General features: G+C 39.8%; 3 protein-coding genes across 3 annotated transcripts in view; 2 read left to right on the top strand and 1 right to left on the bottom strand.

Annotated features, from left to right (window-relative positions):
* The window catches only part of MMP26 (matrix metallopeptidase 26), a 355,123-nt gene that overhangs the window by 239,392 nt on the left and 98,801 nt on the right, over positions 1 to 16,930 (bottom strand). The window lies entirely within an intron of this gene.
* Positions 1 to 16,930, top strand: part of RHOG (ras homolog family member G) — a 1,041,648-nt gene that overhangs the window by 182,575 nt on the left and 842,143 nt on the right. The gene's annotated exons all lie outside the window — the stretch shown is intronic.
* Positions 3,196 to 4,138, top strand: LOC126935276 (olfactory receptor 52R1). Its single transcript, XM_050756534.1, is given in 3 exon segments — positions 3,196 to 3,463; positions 3,466 to 3,972; positions 3,975 to 4,138. Coding segments are annotated over 3 exon segments (933 nt in total). The 5' UTR covers positions 3,196 to 3,201.

Here is a 16,930-nt window from a genome sequence, read left to right on the forward strand (position 1 = left end):
GTTCTCCATTAAGGCTCATGGGCAGAACACATTAAAGATGTCCTCCCAGAGAAAGCAGCACACACCCAGAGATCCCAGGAGGTCAAGCTGGAGACTGTGCTAGAGGCTCCAGCCCAATGAAGTAGTAGGAACCCTGGGTCCAAATTCAGATCTTCCTCTAATTCAGCATGCAGTTGCGCACACCCCCTTCATGTTTGCCTTTGTCATGATAGGACAGAAAATTCTGTTTTCCCCAACCTGGGCAGGAGTCTGAATTGTTATCTATCACAGGCAGCTTGGGTACAGCCAAGAGCACTGGCTGCAAAGTCATGCACCTGGATACTTACTTGCTGTGTGATCTTGGGCAGATCATGTAACTAGTCTGAACTCTGTTTTCTCATTGTTATAGGAGGATACAGAGGTTTTGTGTGAGTTAGAAACAATAAAATTTGGGCTGGGCATAGTGTCATATGTCTAATTCCAGCACTTTGGGAGGCCAAGGCTGGCTGATCACTCGAGCCCAAGAGTTTGAGACAAGCTTGGGTAACATAGTGAGACCCTGTCACTATTAAAAATACAAGAAATTTGCTGGGCATGGTGGCGTGCATCCATAGTTCCAGCTACCTGGAAAGCTGAGGTGGGAGGATCTCCTAAACCCAGAAGTTCAAGGCTAGAGTGAGCTGTTATCACACCATTGCACTCCAGCCTGGACAACAGAGTGAAAGCATGTCTCAAAAATAAAAGAAAAAGAACAAGCAAATAAACAAATTTTTTTATCATTTTTTAAATTATACTTTAAGTTCTAGGGTAAAAGGGCACAATGTGCAGGTTTGCTACATATGTATACATGTGCCATGTTGGTGTGCTGAACCCATCAACTCATCATTTACATTAGGTATTTATCCTAATGCTATGCCTCCCCCAACCCCCCACCCTGGACAGGCCCCAGTGTGTGATGTTCCCCACCCTGTATCCATGTGTTCTCGTTGTTCAACTCCCACCTATGAGTAAGAACATGTGGTGTTTGGTTTTCTGTCCTTGTGGTAGTTTGCTCAGAATGATGGTTTCCAGCTTCATCCACGTGCCTGAAAAGGACATGAACTCATCCTTTTTTATGCCTGTATAGTATTCCATGGTGTATATGTGCCACATTTTCTTAATCTAGTCTATCATTGATGGACATTTCGGTTGGTTCCAAGTCTTTGCTCTTACGATGCTAGAGAGGATGTGGAGAAATAGGAATGCTTTTATACTGTTGGTGGGAGTGTAAATTAGTTCAACCACTGTGGAAGACAATGTGGCGATTCCTTAAGGATCTAGAACTAGAAATACCATTTGACCCAGCGATCCCATTACTGGGTATATACCCAAAGGTTTATAAATCATGCTACTCTAAAGACACATGCACAAGTATGTTTATTAAACAAAAATTTTTAAGTATATAGTGCTATGTCTCCAAAAATAACAATTACTTATTTATTTATTTTTAATTTTTTAAATTTTACTTTAAGTTCCAGGATACATAACAATTTATACACTTTGAGAAACTGTACATTTGGCCAGCACCCCTTATATTGCCTTGTACAGCAATGAGGATGGTCTGAATATGCTTTTCAAGGTACCCCTGAACATCAGGGACTGTCCCCACGACAATTTGAGGGTGATATACAGGAGCAAGTGACAGAAAGACTTCGGCTCAAACAGAATATACAAAACAGCTTGGGACGTCTGGGACAGGCAAGGAGGGATAGGGATATAGGTGGACCCTGGATACAGGTGGTTTTGAAATTTTACCATGCTCTACATACAAGTATTTGTTTTGAGCAAACCTATATCTTATTCTCTGGCAGGATGGTCAAGATCTCAATTTAGATCTAGACTTATAAAGTCTGAGCCCTATTTCTCCCAGTCTGTTATAAATCTTGAGAAATTTGGACAAAGACAACCCTTTTGGGGATCTTGAAGAAATTCTTTTTAGGAATCTTTTTTTTTCTAGTGAATGAGACATGTGTTAGTTCCAAGAGGTGATGGGGATTTGAATGCATTACTTTTCTTGCCCAGGTGTTTCTCTTTTGAAGGCGGTAAGAACTGAAGCTTTCAAACAAAGCACAGACAACTGAGTTCAGTGAAAAAGTGTTGGGTAAGAACAAAGTGAGCTTTGTGCCATCGATTCTGAGATTGATAGTGATCACCAAAAAACTCAAAGGGTGGAATAAACTCAGGTAAGATGAACAGAGACAGACAGCATCCACTGCCACAGGGCAACCTCTATGGCCTCAAGGTAGAGTCAATAGGGCTCTATCTGGGTATCTAGAATATTGTTCATCAGTTAATGAGTCTGCCGCCTTTGAATAATGACATTTATGTGCTACTTTCTTCAGGAATATTTTATTAAACTCCTACTCTGCACCAAGCACAGAGATGCTAGAGATAGTGTAGGGTTCACGGCTGACTTCATGAAAAATTCATCTCCTAGGACAGAGGTTGGCAAACTATAGCCTGGAATCCAACACCTGCTTGCAACCCATTTTTGTAAACAAAGGTTTACTGGAACACACCACACTCACACATTTGTGTGTTGACTATGGTTACTTTCACACTACAATGGTTGAATTGATCTGCTGCAACAGATAGTATAGCCCACAATTTCTCAAATTTTATAATCTCACTTTTTAAAGAAAAAAGCTTGTTAACTTCTTGTCTAGGAGAAACCTACACTAAAGATAATAAATTAAAGTACAAATGTTCAATTGGTCAGTAGGTTAACTTCCCACCCAAGCCCTTGTGGTGACTGATCTAGATTCAAAGCTAACTTCAAAGTAGTACATAAATTGCCATAGGCTTGCAAACTCTACTGACTTCCTACTCTGAGAAGTTGGCCAAGTGGCTAACCAGAGGGATAAAAAGGACCTGTGGAAAAGTTTAAACTAATCAGCTTTTAGTTCTATAGAACTGAAGAGCAAGAATTACACATGCAACTAGTATGTTCTACCCCATTTTGAATGACATTAGTATGAAAAACAACAGAGTAACATGATGTTGTGTTGCAACGTATTATTTATTAAAACAGTTGAAATTATTCTAGTTTATAATCAAATCCAATCACTCTGGTATCCAATAGTCCCATCCAAAAGCCTTCTATATAATAATAACACTTGTTTTGATTGTTATCATCTGCAGAGAGTAGATTACCTTCCCAACGGAAACCATATTAACCAGCCCATGGTGCTGGTTTCAGGGAACAGCTCTTCTCATCCTGCGTCCTTCATCCTGCTTGGAATCCCAGGCCTAGAGAGTTTCCAGTTTTGGATTGCCTTTCCGTTCTGTGCCATGTATGCTGTGGCTGTTGTTGGAAATATCACTCTCCTCCGTGTAATCAGAATTGACCACACCCTGCATAAGCCCATGTACCTCTTTCTGGCCATGCTGGCTATCACTGACCTGGTCCTCTCCTCCTCCACCCAACCTAAGATGTTGGTCATATTCTGTTTCATGCTCATGAGATTGAGTACCATGCCTGCCTCATCCAGGTGTTCTTCATCCATGCCTTTTCTTTTATGGAGTCTGGGGTGCTCATGGCTATGGCCCTGGATCGCCATGTGGCCATCTGCTTCCCACTCCAACACTCTAGCCTCATAACCCCATCGGTCATGATTGAACTGGGGACTGTCGTGATGCTGAGAGGGCTGCTGTGGGTGAGCCTCTTCTGCTTCATGGTGTCTAGGATGCCCTTCTGCCAACACCAAGCCATTCCCCAGTCATACTGTGAGCACATGGCTGTGCTGAAGTTGGTGTGTGCTGATACAAGCATAAATCGTGGGTATGGACTCTTTGTGGCCTTCTCTGTGGCTGGCTTTGATATGACTGTCATAGGTATGTCATACATGATGATTTTGAGAGCTGTGCTTCAGTTGCCCTCAGGTGAAGCCCGCCTCAAAGCTTTTAGCACATGTGCCTCCCATATCTGTGTCATCTTGGCTTTTTATATCCCAGCCACCTCACCCACCGTTTTGGCCATCATGTGCCCCGAGTGGTACATATCCTGTTTGCTAATCTCTATCTACTGGTACCTCCCATGCTCAACCCCATTATTTACGGAGTTAGAACCAAACAGATCAGGGACAGAGTTACCCAAGAATGTTGTGGAAAGGTCCCCTGAGTACGTTCCCCATCACTTACATTGCCCCACTAATGTGGTGACATTAATGAACATTTGATGGGCAATTCCTTATTATGACGAACTCAGCTCTGTAAATAACTGGCTCAGAGGTAGGCAACCCCCTAGAAGCAAGAGAAACAAATCAGGGTACCTAGAAAAGAGACACCTGAGAGATGTGATGGCTAAGAACAACTTTGTTGACCATATTCATCATCACATGGAAACAATAAAAATAGTTTTACCTATTAAATCAGTGAATATTTTAAAAGAATGTCATCTCCCACAGATGATTAAGGCAAAAAAGTGTTTTTACACTATCAGTAGAAGTAGGTATACTTTGCTTAAAAGGAATTTAGAAATTTGCATCAAATAATTTAAAATTACATATATTTTCTTCATCTGAGAATCTGTTTATAAAAATAAAATGCATGTGTACAAAGACATGCATAAAATCATGCTTTATAAAAACAAAATTGAAAATTATTCAAATATTGTCCTATAAGATTACAGATGAAGCAATATTCAGTTGAATATCAGGTGCCATTTAACTATTTTATTTGGAAGGAGTACCTGAAAATTTGACAAATAGGCAAGATATAATCTTAAATAGAAAAGAAAAACTATTGCCCATAAGGCTTGATGCCAATTCTAAACTGGAATACATATATGTAAAGAAAGAAATTCAGGAAATATATCCAAATGATAATAAATAGCTGCTTGGAGTAGTGATACTTATGGCATTTTAATTATATTTTTATACTTCAGTGTATTTTTAATTTGAATTATGTTTTGATTGACACAAAATGATTTTACATATTTAAGTGATACAGTGTGATGTTCACCTAGTACTTATCACAAGATGACTTCAGAAGGTTCAGGTCCATTTTTATCTCATTTCTTCAAAATTGAATGCAAAACCATACCTCTCAGTCCCAAGGACTTCTTTTATTACCCTACGGAATTAAAATTGTAAAGGATATTGTCAGATAAGATAAATTTGTTATACAAATAGCAAATTGTCTTCCAGTCACTTTTTTAATAAAAAATAAAATACTTGTAACATTTTAAATTTTTATTCAAGTAATATATTGAGCAATTACTTTTCACCTAGCATTCTGCCAAAAGGTGGGGATAGAATAGGGAACAAAAGAAACTGACAAACAGAACATCTAATTTGCTGATTTCCACCCAAAATCAAAACAATTGAATACTTGCAATTCCAGCCTCAATATAGACATTAATTATTTAAGCTGTATTACTCTATCATGATTGTAAGTAAACTTAAATATTCTGAACCAATGAAAATAGATGACTAACTTCATTATGACATGAAAAATCCTTATGCCCAAAATATAAAGCATATAACTCAAATGTGCCTGTAGTTGATATGATTTGGACCTGTCTCCCCTCCAAATCTGTTGAAATGTGATTCCAAGTGTTGGAGGTGGGGCCTAGTGGGAGGGATTGGATCATGGGGACAGATGCTTCATGAATGGCTTAGCACTATCTCCTCGGTGATGAGTGAGCTCTTTCTCAGTTAGTTCATGTGAGATCTGGTTATTTAAAAGAGTCCTAGCTGGGCTCAGTGGTTCATGCCTGTAATCCCAGCACTTTGGGAGCTGAGGCGGGTGGATCACAAGGTCAAGAGATCAAGACCATCCTGGACAACATGGTGAAACCCAGTCTCAAATAAAAATACAAAAATTAGCTGGGCGTGGTGGTGCACACCTGTAGTCCCAGCTACTTGGTAGGCTGAGGCAGGAGAATCACTTGAACCGGGGAGGCGCAGGTTGTGGTGAACCAAGATCATGTCATTGCATTCCAGCATGGGCAACAAGAGTGAAACTCCGTCTCAAAAAAAAAGTCCGGGACCTCTCCCTCCCCCTTCTCTGTCTCATTCCCACTCCTGCCGTGTGATGTACCAGCTCCTCCTTTGTCTTCTGCCATGATTGCACACTTTCTGAGGCCTCGCCAAAAACAAGCTGGCACCATGCTTGTGCAGCCTGCAAAACTATGACCTAATTAAACTTTTCTTTATAAATAACCCAGCCTCAGATATTTATTTACAGCAATGCAATGGACTAACAGCGGAAATTGGTACCAAGTATAGTGTGTTCCTGTAAAGATACCTGAAAATATGGAAGCAACTTTGGAACTGGGTAACGGGAGAGGTTGGAAGAGTTCAGAGAACTCAGAAGAAGACAGGAAGACAAGGGAAGTTTGGAACTTCTTAGACACTGGTTAAATAATTGTGACCAAAATGCTGATAGAAATATGGGCAGTGAAGTTCATATGAACTTGAAGTGAAGAAATGAACTAAGTCCACATGAACTTGAAGTGAACTGAAGAAATATGGACAGTAAAATCCAAGCTGATGAGTTCTCAGATGGAAATGAGGAAGCTATTGGGAACTGGAATTAAGGCCATTTGTGTTACACCCGAGAGTTCTCAGATGGAAATGAGGAAGCTATTGGGAACTGGAATTAAGGCCATTTGTGTTACACCCGAGAGTTCTCAGATGGAAATGAGGAAGCTATTGGGAACTGGAACTGAGGTCATTTGTGTTACACCAGAGCAAAGAGCATGGCTGCAATGCACGTTTGAACTTAAGAGGGATGACTTAGTGTATCTGGAAGAAAAAATTTCTAAGGAGCAAACCATGCAAGAGACGGCCTTGCTGCATCTTACAGGCTACAATCAGATATATATAGGAGCAAATAAATGACTTAAAGTAGGAACTTATATTTAAAAAGGAAGGAAACCATAAACATTTGGAAAAGTCACAATCTGGCAATGTGATAGAAGAGGAAAGAGCATTTCCAGGAGAGGAATTCAAGTAAGCTCTGGAGAAATCACTTGCTAGAGAGATTAGTATGACTATAAAGAAGCCAAGTGCTAATATCCAAGCCAATGGGAAAAAAAGTCTTGAAGGCATTTCAGAGTATTTTGAGATAGTCCATCCCACCACAGGCCTAGAGGCCCAGGAAGAAAAAAATGGTTTTGGGGGCCAGGCCTAGGGATCACTGCCCTGTGCAGCCTTGGGACACCGCTCCCTGCATCCTGACTGCTCCAGCTACAGCCATGGCCCAAAAGGCCCTAGGTGCAGCTTGGGCTGCCACTCTAGAGTGTGCCAGCTGTAACCCTTGGCAGCTTCCATGTGGTATTAAGTCTGCAGGCACACAGAATGCAAGCATTAAGGAGGCTTGCAGGCTTCCCCCTAGATTTCAGGGGATGTATTGGAAAACCTGAGTGCCTAGGCAGAAGCCTGCTGCAGGGGAAGAACACTAACAGAGAGACTCTAGTAAGGCAGTGCTGAAGGCAAATGTGGTGTCAGAGTCTCCACACAGAGTCCCCACTGGGGCATTGACTAGTGAACCTGTGGGAAGGGGGCCACTACCCTCCAGATCCCAGAATAGTAGAGCCAACGGTAGCTTGCATCCTGAGCTTGGCAAAGTCACAGGTACTCAACTCCAATCCATGAGAGCAGTCACAGGGACTGCATCCTGCAAAGTTACAGGGGTGGAACTTCCCAAGCTCCCAAGGAGCCCATTTGTTGCACCAGTATGCCCTAAATGAAGGATATGGAGTAAGGGGCAATTGTTTTGGAGCTTTAAGGTTTAATGTCTGCCTACTAGATTTCAGAATTGTGTGGGGCCTATTGCCCCTTTCTTTTGGATGATTTCTCCCTTTTGGATTGGGAATATTTAACCAATGTCTGTACCACCATTGTATCTTGGAAGTAAATAACTTGTTTTTATTTTACGGTTCATAGGTGAAAGGAGATGAATCTCAGATGAGACTTAGGATTTTGGACTTGTTGCTGGAATGAGATAAGACTTTGGGGGACTATTGGTAAAGGTTGATTGTATTTTGCAATGTGAGAAGGACATAAAATTTGAAGTACTAGGGGCATAATGATGCATTTTGGATGTTTGTACCCTCCAAATTTCATGTTGAAATGTGATCCCCAACATTGGAGGTGGGGCCTGATGGGAGGTAATTAGATCATGAGGATGGATCCCTCATGTATGGCTTAGCACTATCTCCTTGGTGATGAGTGAGTTCTCCCTCAGTTAGTTCATGTGAGATCTTCTTGTTTAATAGAGCCTGAGACCTCCCCCTTCTCTCTCCTGCTCCCATTCTTACCATGTGATGCGCCAGCTCTCTCTTTGCTTCCACCATGATTGCAAGCATCCTGAGGCTTTTCTAGAAGCCTAGAAGATGCTGATGCCATGCTTGTACAGTCTGCAGCCTGAGCCAATTAAGCCTCTTTTCTTTATAAATTACCCTCAGGTAATTTTCTTAAAGCCTCAGGTATTTTCTTAAAGCGAAACAATGGACTAACAAAATAATCATTTACAGAAGCTATCAAGTGAGCATGTTGAGTGAGGGACCCTATTTTCCATCTGTAGGTGGGCAGAGACCTCATGGTGCCTCTTTTCCCTCAAATAAGCAAATCTATAATCATAGTGACTAAGAAAGGCCACACAAAACCATATTAAAGGCAGCTCCTGGTACATCAGCTTTTCGTGGTTTTCAAACATGACTTGGAGTCAAACTGTGATGTCAGGCCTCCGTTTTAGAGTACCTTCCAAAAGGGGAAAGCTTCGTCAGTATTTTCTACTCTGCACAGAGCCAAACATAATGTTATTATTTTTTCATACTCAAATCAATAAGCAATTTTTGATCAATAACTGTTTCTTCAGTGCAATGCTTAGTGCCTGGAATACAGAGCTAAAAATTCACATCTCTTCCTTAGAACCCATCTCTGTGCTCCTACAGTATTTGTTCCATTCTGTTCTCATCAGACTCACTCCCTCCTCTATGCTATAATGATCTGGTTGTGTTTTAGCTTCCATGCTTTACATACCATGAGAAAAAATGGTGCTTTAGTTACCTCAGATCTTAGCAAATCCTAGCATAGTGCAGGCATCAATAAGTATATGGAAAACAGTATGTTTCCATTCAATGGAAAGTATAGGCATGTCAGTAAAGACCTAAAATATAAACTTTCAGTACTTTGCACTTTGAGTATTGTGCATATTTATGCCATCTAGGTAGACCCATGGTCTAGACCTCCCCTGGAAGATGATAAAACCGAAAGCTGAAGGTAGGTGAGGTCCTGTAGTCTCACCTTGACATGAACAATTTTAAAGTTTAGTCTTGGGCTGCTAATCCTGAAGTCGCTGGTTTATCCTGCTGTGTCTTCTGAAGCCAGAGGAGGAAGGAAAGAAAGGTCCAAGTGATGTGCAAAGAGACTTGGCAGAGCTTGTCTCTTCCCTTCACCCCATCCCCAGCCCTGATGAAGCTGGACTGTCAGTCTTTGGTTTCCAGTTCTCAACATGTCTGTCTTAACTATGGGCCGTCATGAAGAGATTTGAAATTCTCTAGTTTTTGGAAGTCCTCCAGATGCCAGCCCTAATATTTTCCACAGGTCAATATGCGGAAAATGCATCACTGCATTTCAGTATGTGTAAGTCAATGTAATCATCCAATTCCACCTTGTAGATGAGGAAACAGAAACCAAATAACCTAAGTAGCACCTCCTGGTTTATTTCTGAGTCAGAAAGTATAATAGTGGCAGAGAAGGGAAAAAACAAGCAAACAAATGAGCAAAAATCAGAGCTCCTGGGTAGGAATTAATTCTGAGAAATCAGCTAGAAGTCTTTCAAAAGCTTGTAAATAAAGCAGAAGTATAATCCCAAGGAGAAGCTCACATTGTAATCCAAATTAATGATATCCCTGGAGTTGTGCAAAACTGTACCTAAGGGAAATATTTAAAAATAAATTTTATTTGGGTCAATTTCTGCTTCTTGAATGTGCCAGCTCCATTTGAAACCTCATGCTTTGGAAAGAGGATCAAGGCCTACAGGGAGGGGATAGGGAAAGGATACCTTCTCACTGTATCTCCCCACTTTAATTGGTTTCCTGACTGAGTAGAAAGGGCTCAGCGGATGATTAAGCCAGATTTGCAGCAGGAGTTCTGTTGCCACCAGAAACAGAGCAATCATAGTGCTCGGTCTCTGCAGCAGGCAGGTGTAGCCAAGACATTAGGGAGGGAAAGTCCGTTCATGGAGCAGTAGATGTTGCTCCAGGAAAGGAACAGAGAAGCCTAACATGTGGTAACACAGGCTGTGGGCCAACTGGGATGTGGCTTGAGTTACCAACAGAACTTTATGAAGCAGGTTTTATTAAATACACAGGGGATGAGAATTCATTCATTCATTCTTTCATTTCTTTAGGAACTTCATTGAATGCTTCAATGAGTCTTCTGTCTTACTAACTCTCAACAGTCATGTTTTGTAATTGTTTCCCAACTGATTATGGTTTTTTGAGAGCTGCCACCAAATCACTCTTACTGCTGTATGCCCAGCACTTAGCAGCCTGGAATAGGGGAAGTGTTAAATATTACAAGTTTATTCATTATATGAATAAATATGTGAATGATGAATGCTGTGTTCTAAAGAGATCTCAGATAGGATTGTGAAAAGTAAGCAAGCCACTGTATTGGTTCTCTGGGAGCTCTCACTCTCACTGAACAGGTGAGTACAGGAGCCCGAAGTGCATTGTTGTTTATGAACTCATTGACAATGGCAATGCTTCCAGGAACAATTACAGAAGAAACTAGCCCTGAGGTCTTATCCTTTTCCCAAGGTTCCTAGACATTAGGCCTGAGGTTGCCTTAGGTGTAGCAAAGGAGGGGAAGCACTGCAGCAGCAGGAGACCTGGCATCTCCCAGGAGTCCCAGCTCAGGCCTTTCCTCAGTGTGTGACTGGAGAAATTTCCACCCTTCCCAGCCCAAGCAACTTTGTCTCTATTTCCTTTCTTCTCAGAGTAAAACAGTAATCACCTATCAGACCTGTCTACTTCCCAACACAGAGAAAGTATGTGTGTATTAAAAGTCTGTATATTTATGAATTCTTTCTTGGAAGGGGTACTTGATGGGAAAGATTTATTGATCAGTGTCCTCAAACATCCAGAATGCAGCTATGTTGGGCATGGTGAAGACAGAATCTAACCACTGAACTCAGTCCTTACAATGTAGTCAGGAAAGATAGACTTGGAAAAAAAAAAAAAACAGAAATGCAATACATGTACTTCAAGTAATACACTGACTTCATGAACAGGATACAAATGAGAAGGCAATTCTATCTGAGGATCAGAAACAATATCCCTAAAGAGGTAATATTTATTCTGTATTGTAAATTGAGGAGTTTTAATTCAGTAGATTGATAAACATGGAAAGGAAATATAAAGCAGTGGAATCAGCATTGGTACAGACAATGAGCCATAAGAGAACTAGAAGAAACAGCCAACTTGTCTCTGAGACAAGCGATGCTGCAGAGCAACAGACAGGCTCTACTTTTCCCAGGAACTGTGGTTGTAGCTTACATGACATAGCCATCTCCCACCTGTGTTTTAACTAAGGAATTCTGGGCAAACTCAGAGTGGCAACTTGTCCTGTTGAAACTCTTAAGAAAAAATAATGGGCTCCAAAGGGGGAGAAAAAAAAAAAAACTCTGACACATAGTACTGGCCCCAGGTCAAGGAGGCAAAATCATGAAATCCATCTTTAGGATGCTATAAATAAATGAAAACAATATGAGAAGAATGTGGCTGACTGTTAGCTCGCTCTCTCTATCTCTCTCTCTCTCCCTCTTTCTTTCTCTCATTCTCTCCTTGCCCCCTTTGTCCTCTCCCATCATCTTCTTGATTTTTCCAATTTATTTTAATTTCATGTGCATAAAATAAAAGGTTTAGACCTGCCCACAGGCATAATAAAGTAATTTTTTTAGATGTAATTGACTTTTATGTGGAAACAAAGGACCAGAGTTCTTATGTTTAATGTTTAATGTAGTATTTAATGTGACTCATTTCCATTTGGACATTTAACCTTTGAAATGCTTATTCTTCATTCTATAAATTTGGGCTTATGATTGACAAACATTATTGAAACTGGATGTAGCCCGATTTTGTTACGTTTAATTTAGTAAAAAAAAAAAGTGTGTTGATTTACATATAAGTGGTTTCCTGTTCAGACAATTTTCTAATCACTTAGCCCTCGTAATTCCCAACTGTCTCTGAAATAATATGTGTTTATTACTTGGTTGGTCTCTTCAGAGAATAGGTTTCTCCCCCAAATGTTAGGGCAGCAGTCTCCTCTGATACCACCATTGGGGTCTAAAGCCCCCACAACACACAACACACAACACACACCTGCTTCTTGTGTCTTTCCAGGGTGGCAGATTTCCCAATTCTAGATCAGTTTCCTGTGCTTTATCAGCTATTGTTGTGGCTGCTGTAATTAATATTTTCCTTCTTTGATGTGACCTGCATTAACTACTTCTAGGAAGACATATTTCATTCTGATGCTTCTAACTTTCATGAGTGAGGTTGTCTTACACATAACCTAAGACATTATCCTTTTATTGGTTCTAAGCCCATAAATTCAACTTCTATAGCTGCCTCAACCATGGTAGGTCTGATTCATCCATACTGTCTCCCATGTTGGTTAGAGATGGTCATGATATGCTTCCATCTGGACACTGGAGGTGTTCATCTGCTTTCCACCTCACCCTGCCATTTTGCAGGGTGTTGGCTGTGCTTGGCAGTCAATCCAAGAACAGTTGTTATGATGTAGAAAATAACGTATATGGTGATCTATTTTCAAGACAAAGTACCTGGAATAGGCCTGCGCCTCCAAACTATAGAAGAACAGGATACTCTAGGCCTCTGCTTTAATAGCCAGCACCTGCTTGTCAGACCGCTTAGTTACCCTCACCCAAACCAAAGGGTATAGCTTAGAATGAGAGTTTACTAGCTTGCAAAATAGCTCACCTTATCTATTCCTAACAGCTTGCCTAACTGCCTAGGTCATAGGTCAAATACCTAAAGAGTCCCTGAGCTGACAATGATTGCAATGCATTATAAACTGCAACAAAATGCAGTGAGAAGACCCTAAAGAAAATACCTAAAGCCCCAACCCAACGACCAATAAAGACCAAGAAAAGAAATTTATGCAACATCTGGGAAGACTGTAACCTCATAGTACTCAACCTATGAGGAACTAGGGGAGGGACTTGCATACTAGGGGATAAATTGCTTGTTGTAACTGTACCAGGTGTGCTTGCCCACCAGAGACCCGATCTTGCAAGACCGCCATTAAAAGTCTCGCATCTACTGTTCTCCATGTCTCTGAGTCTATTCTTTGGGTTTGGACAGGTGAGTATGTTTCTCAAAATGACACAGAGTACACTGTGAATGAGCCCTTTTGCTTCATGTTCTCCTAGATGCCCTTCTGCCTCAACTAGATCTTCCCCTAGAGCTACTATGAGCAAGTGATCATGCTGAACCTGGTATGTGCAGACATCACATCTATAGTCCGTACCTGTGGTCTCTTAGGGCCTTTTCTGTGGTTGGATTTGATATATTTGTCGTTAGAACCACAGACATCATACATTGCAGGCTGTGCTATAGCTACCTGCAGAGAATCTCTGCCCAAGGTATTTAGCATATATGCCTTTCACATTTGTGTCACCCTGTTCCTGCACATCCCAGTTCTCCTTTTTCTCTTATTGCTTCTACTACCATACCCTCACAGTGATTCCCATCTCCTTGAGCATTCTCTACTCATTAGTGCCTTCCATGTTCAATACCTGTGGAGTAAAGACTAAGCATATCCAAGAAAATGCAGTACAGAGTTTTGTGGGAAAATTTCCTGCCGTAGAAGCACCAACTTGATTTTCTTTATTCCTGTTAGTCAAGGACCAAAGATGTACAAATAACCAAATTCATCCCAACCTGTTATTAAATTTTATTTAAGGAAATTTTCATGAAATAATCTATGTGAGTAGTTCTCAGGATGTAAACCCTTGAAGAGCAAGGATCCAGGAAACTATGGTATGAAAAATGTAATGCTTCCTTATTCAGGTACTGTTTTTAAAATGTTGTCTAAGTTATCATGATTCAACACAGACATAGAATGTCTTAGGAAAATGGATGAAATAATCCTACATTCTGGATTTTCCTAAGACTGCCTTGATTCTTCATTTATGTTAATTAAAGCAAGCAAAATTAATTGAATCATTCATTTATGTCTCTCATTTTTTATCAATTTGTAAAAGCCGTAAGTTTTAGCTGATATGAAAAAAATTAGAAATATCAGACAGTTTGGTTGCTTCTGTGTTCCTCAAGGAGATTTGAACCAGAGACTCTGAGTTATCATAGTAAAGAACTAGAGGTAATAGCCAATGAAATTACAGGGGAAATGTGATCTCAATTTATTTATAATACCTGGAACTATTCGTGCCTATAGTTACATCAAAGGGTGATTATAAAATTAAATGAGATGATTTAGGTAAAAGTAGGAATACAAATAGTATTCTATTTGTATTGTAGATACTGCTTCTAAACACACCAGCCCATTCAAATGGGTTATTTGGAAGCACATGGGTTTAATTATCAGTAAGCTAGGTCACTTAAATCTGTTATTTAAGTCTTATTAGTTGTTTCACTTGAGATAATCACTCTAATTTTAGTCACTTGCTTTTACTGATACAAAGGTAAGAGAATATGTTCATTTTATAGAGCAATAATAAAACATATAAAAGAGCTATCAATTGGCTGGCCGTAGCAAGTATCCAGTAAGTTCTGATACAATGAATAAACAACAACACATATAATCCCTGCTCCTTCTTCTTTTCTCTGTGTGTTCATCTAAACACCTGTGACCAACCTCAGGCAGCTAAAGGATCACTGTTTTCCCAACTGTAAGCCATGTATGTGATAACAGAAGTTCATGTTTTACCAAGACACTAGGATTGCTTTTCAGGTTTTGATTTTTAACTCTCTATCTGGTTTTCAAGTTTTCTAATGACCCAAGTACTACTGATAAGTAGTGCCTTCCACTGAGGAGTGAGTGTTCTCTTATTCTGACACAAGACAGTGAAAATGGATATTGCTTCTCTCATTCTTTCCTCAGGACAACAGAGAAAATCTGCATACCCCACAAACCAGGCCCCTTATCCTCAAAGTCACTTAAAATTATCACACCAGACATTGTAGTGACCTGGTTATTCTTGTCTTAGAAAACTTACTGTTTGTCAAAAATATCTCTCCCTAAATACGTTGCTAAGGGTTTGTTAGGGACCGGAGGTAGGGCAGTAGGGTGTTTGGTACTTCGGCCCATTAAAAACTCTTCCTTTTTAAGAAATAAGTTGCCTCCAAAGGAAATAATTCCAAAATTATCATTATTTGCTATTTGTGTGTTAGTTCAGGTTGTGTCTGTCTTTGTAAACTGAAGTGTGAGTTTGTGTTAGTGTGAGCACATACTTTTAAAGTATAGCCATGTGAGTGCATGTGTGTTCATACTTCTATTCTCAAATGATTCTTCTATTTTATTCTGCTTATTTAATCAAAAGCACTAAACCAGACATACATAAGTGGGCAACGGGTGGAAAATACTTGTCAATTATAACCACCCAAAGAACACTCTAACAACCTCATAATTAATAACCAAAATGAATGTGCCAGAAAGTCAACATGCTTAGTAGAATATCTAAATATTATCTCTGTCTAATGACTTTTAACTCTGCTTTCCAAGTAGAAGCCATGCTTTGGGAAGTACAATTTTTACCATCCTCTTTCCTAATTTTCAATGTCTTCTGCTATGTAATGCCCAGCTTCTATACTCTCAGGAAGAATAAACTACAAAGTTTTAATAGTCTAGATCAAATAAGACCCAAGACAATTTAATAATGATGCAATGCAATAAAATTTCAGTAGGAGAGAGAAAGCTGACTTACGGGACTGCTATGCAGAATAAAGCGAATTATTGCCCAGGGTCCATTTGTCAATCCCTCCCCACAATTTTGGCCAAGAATTATCTAGATGTACAAAGTATCTGACTATAAATCCCAAGCATAACAGCGGTCATTTCCATAAACAAATATGCTAGATTGGGCCAATTTTCCCTGGATATTGTGCAGAGAAACAAAAAATTAGAAATATATCTTTTTATAAGTAAAGATTCAATTAAAATTAAAAATAATAGTTTTTATTACAGACCTACTTTGTGCCAGCTGGGCACCAGGGATACAATGAAAATTAGACTCTTCCCTTGAGAAGTATGTAGTCTTGCAAACAAGTCAATGGACAAAGTCCTAATTACAATATGCTCTGGTATATGTAGTAACAGAGTTAACAATAATAGTCAAACACTTGTACTTTTTAAGTATAGACTCTGTTATTGTTATCAGCATACTAACTTATTAAACCCTCTTGTCACTTCTATAAAGTATTACTGCTATTATCTCCATTGTACAGATAAGATGAGGAATATGAAGCATATGTTAATTAACTTGAACATGGTTACACAGCTAGTAGGTGAAATCCAGGATTTGAACTCAGGCTATAAAATCTCAGAATCCACTACATTATGCTTTTCTAAAGACCCAGAGAAAACCTAAGCAATTCGATAGGATGATTGCTAGAAAAACAAGCAGATAGCAGAGGGAAAAGTTAAGCTGGGAAGGACTCTGGGAGTGAGGTGTTTCCTACTGGGCAGCAGGAATCTGAGAAAAAGAAAAATCTGGAACCCAACACTGGAGGATTCAAGACACAAGCATAGGGGACCTAGTCCTAGAGCCCAAACTTTTTGAAATACTCAATTCATTATAAATTATTTTTCATCTTGCACTTTTCTAAGAATTTCAGCCATAAAGAAATGGGAAACTCCACTTTTAAGAAACTCACAAGAGAAACAAGGCAAAATAAATTGCAACAATGAGAGCA

The sequence above is a fragment of the Macaca thibetana genome, chromosome 14 (genome assembly GCF_024542745.1).
Source record: "Macaca thibetana thibetana isolate TM-01 chromosome 14, ASM2454274v1, whole genome shotgun sequence".
In the NCBI taxonomy this organism is placed as follows: domain Eukaryota; kingdom Metazoa; phylum Chordata; class Mammalia; order Primates; family Cercopithecidae; genus Macaca; species Macaca thibetana.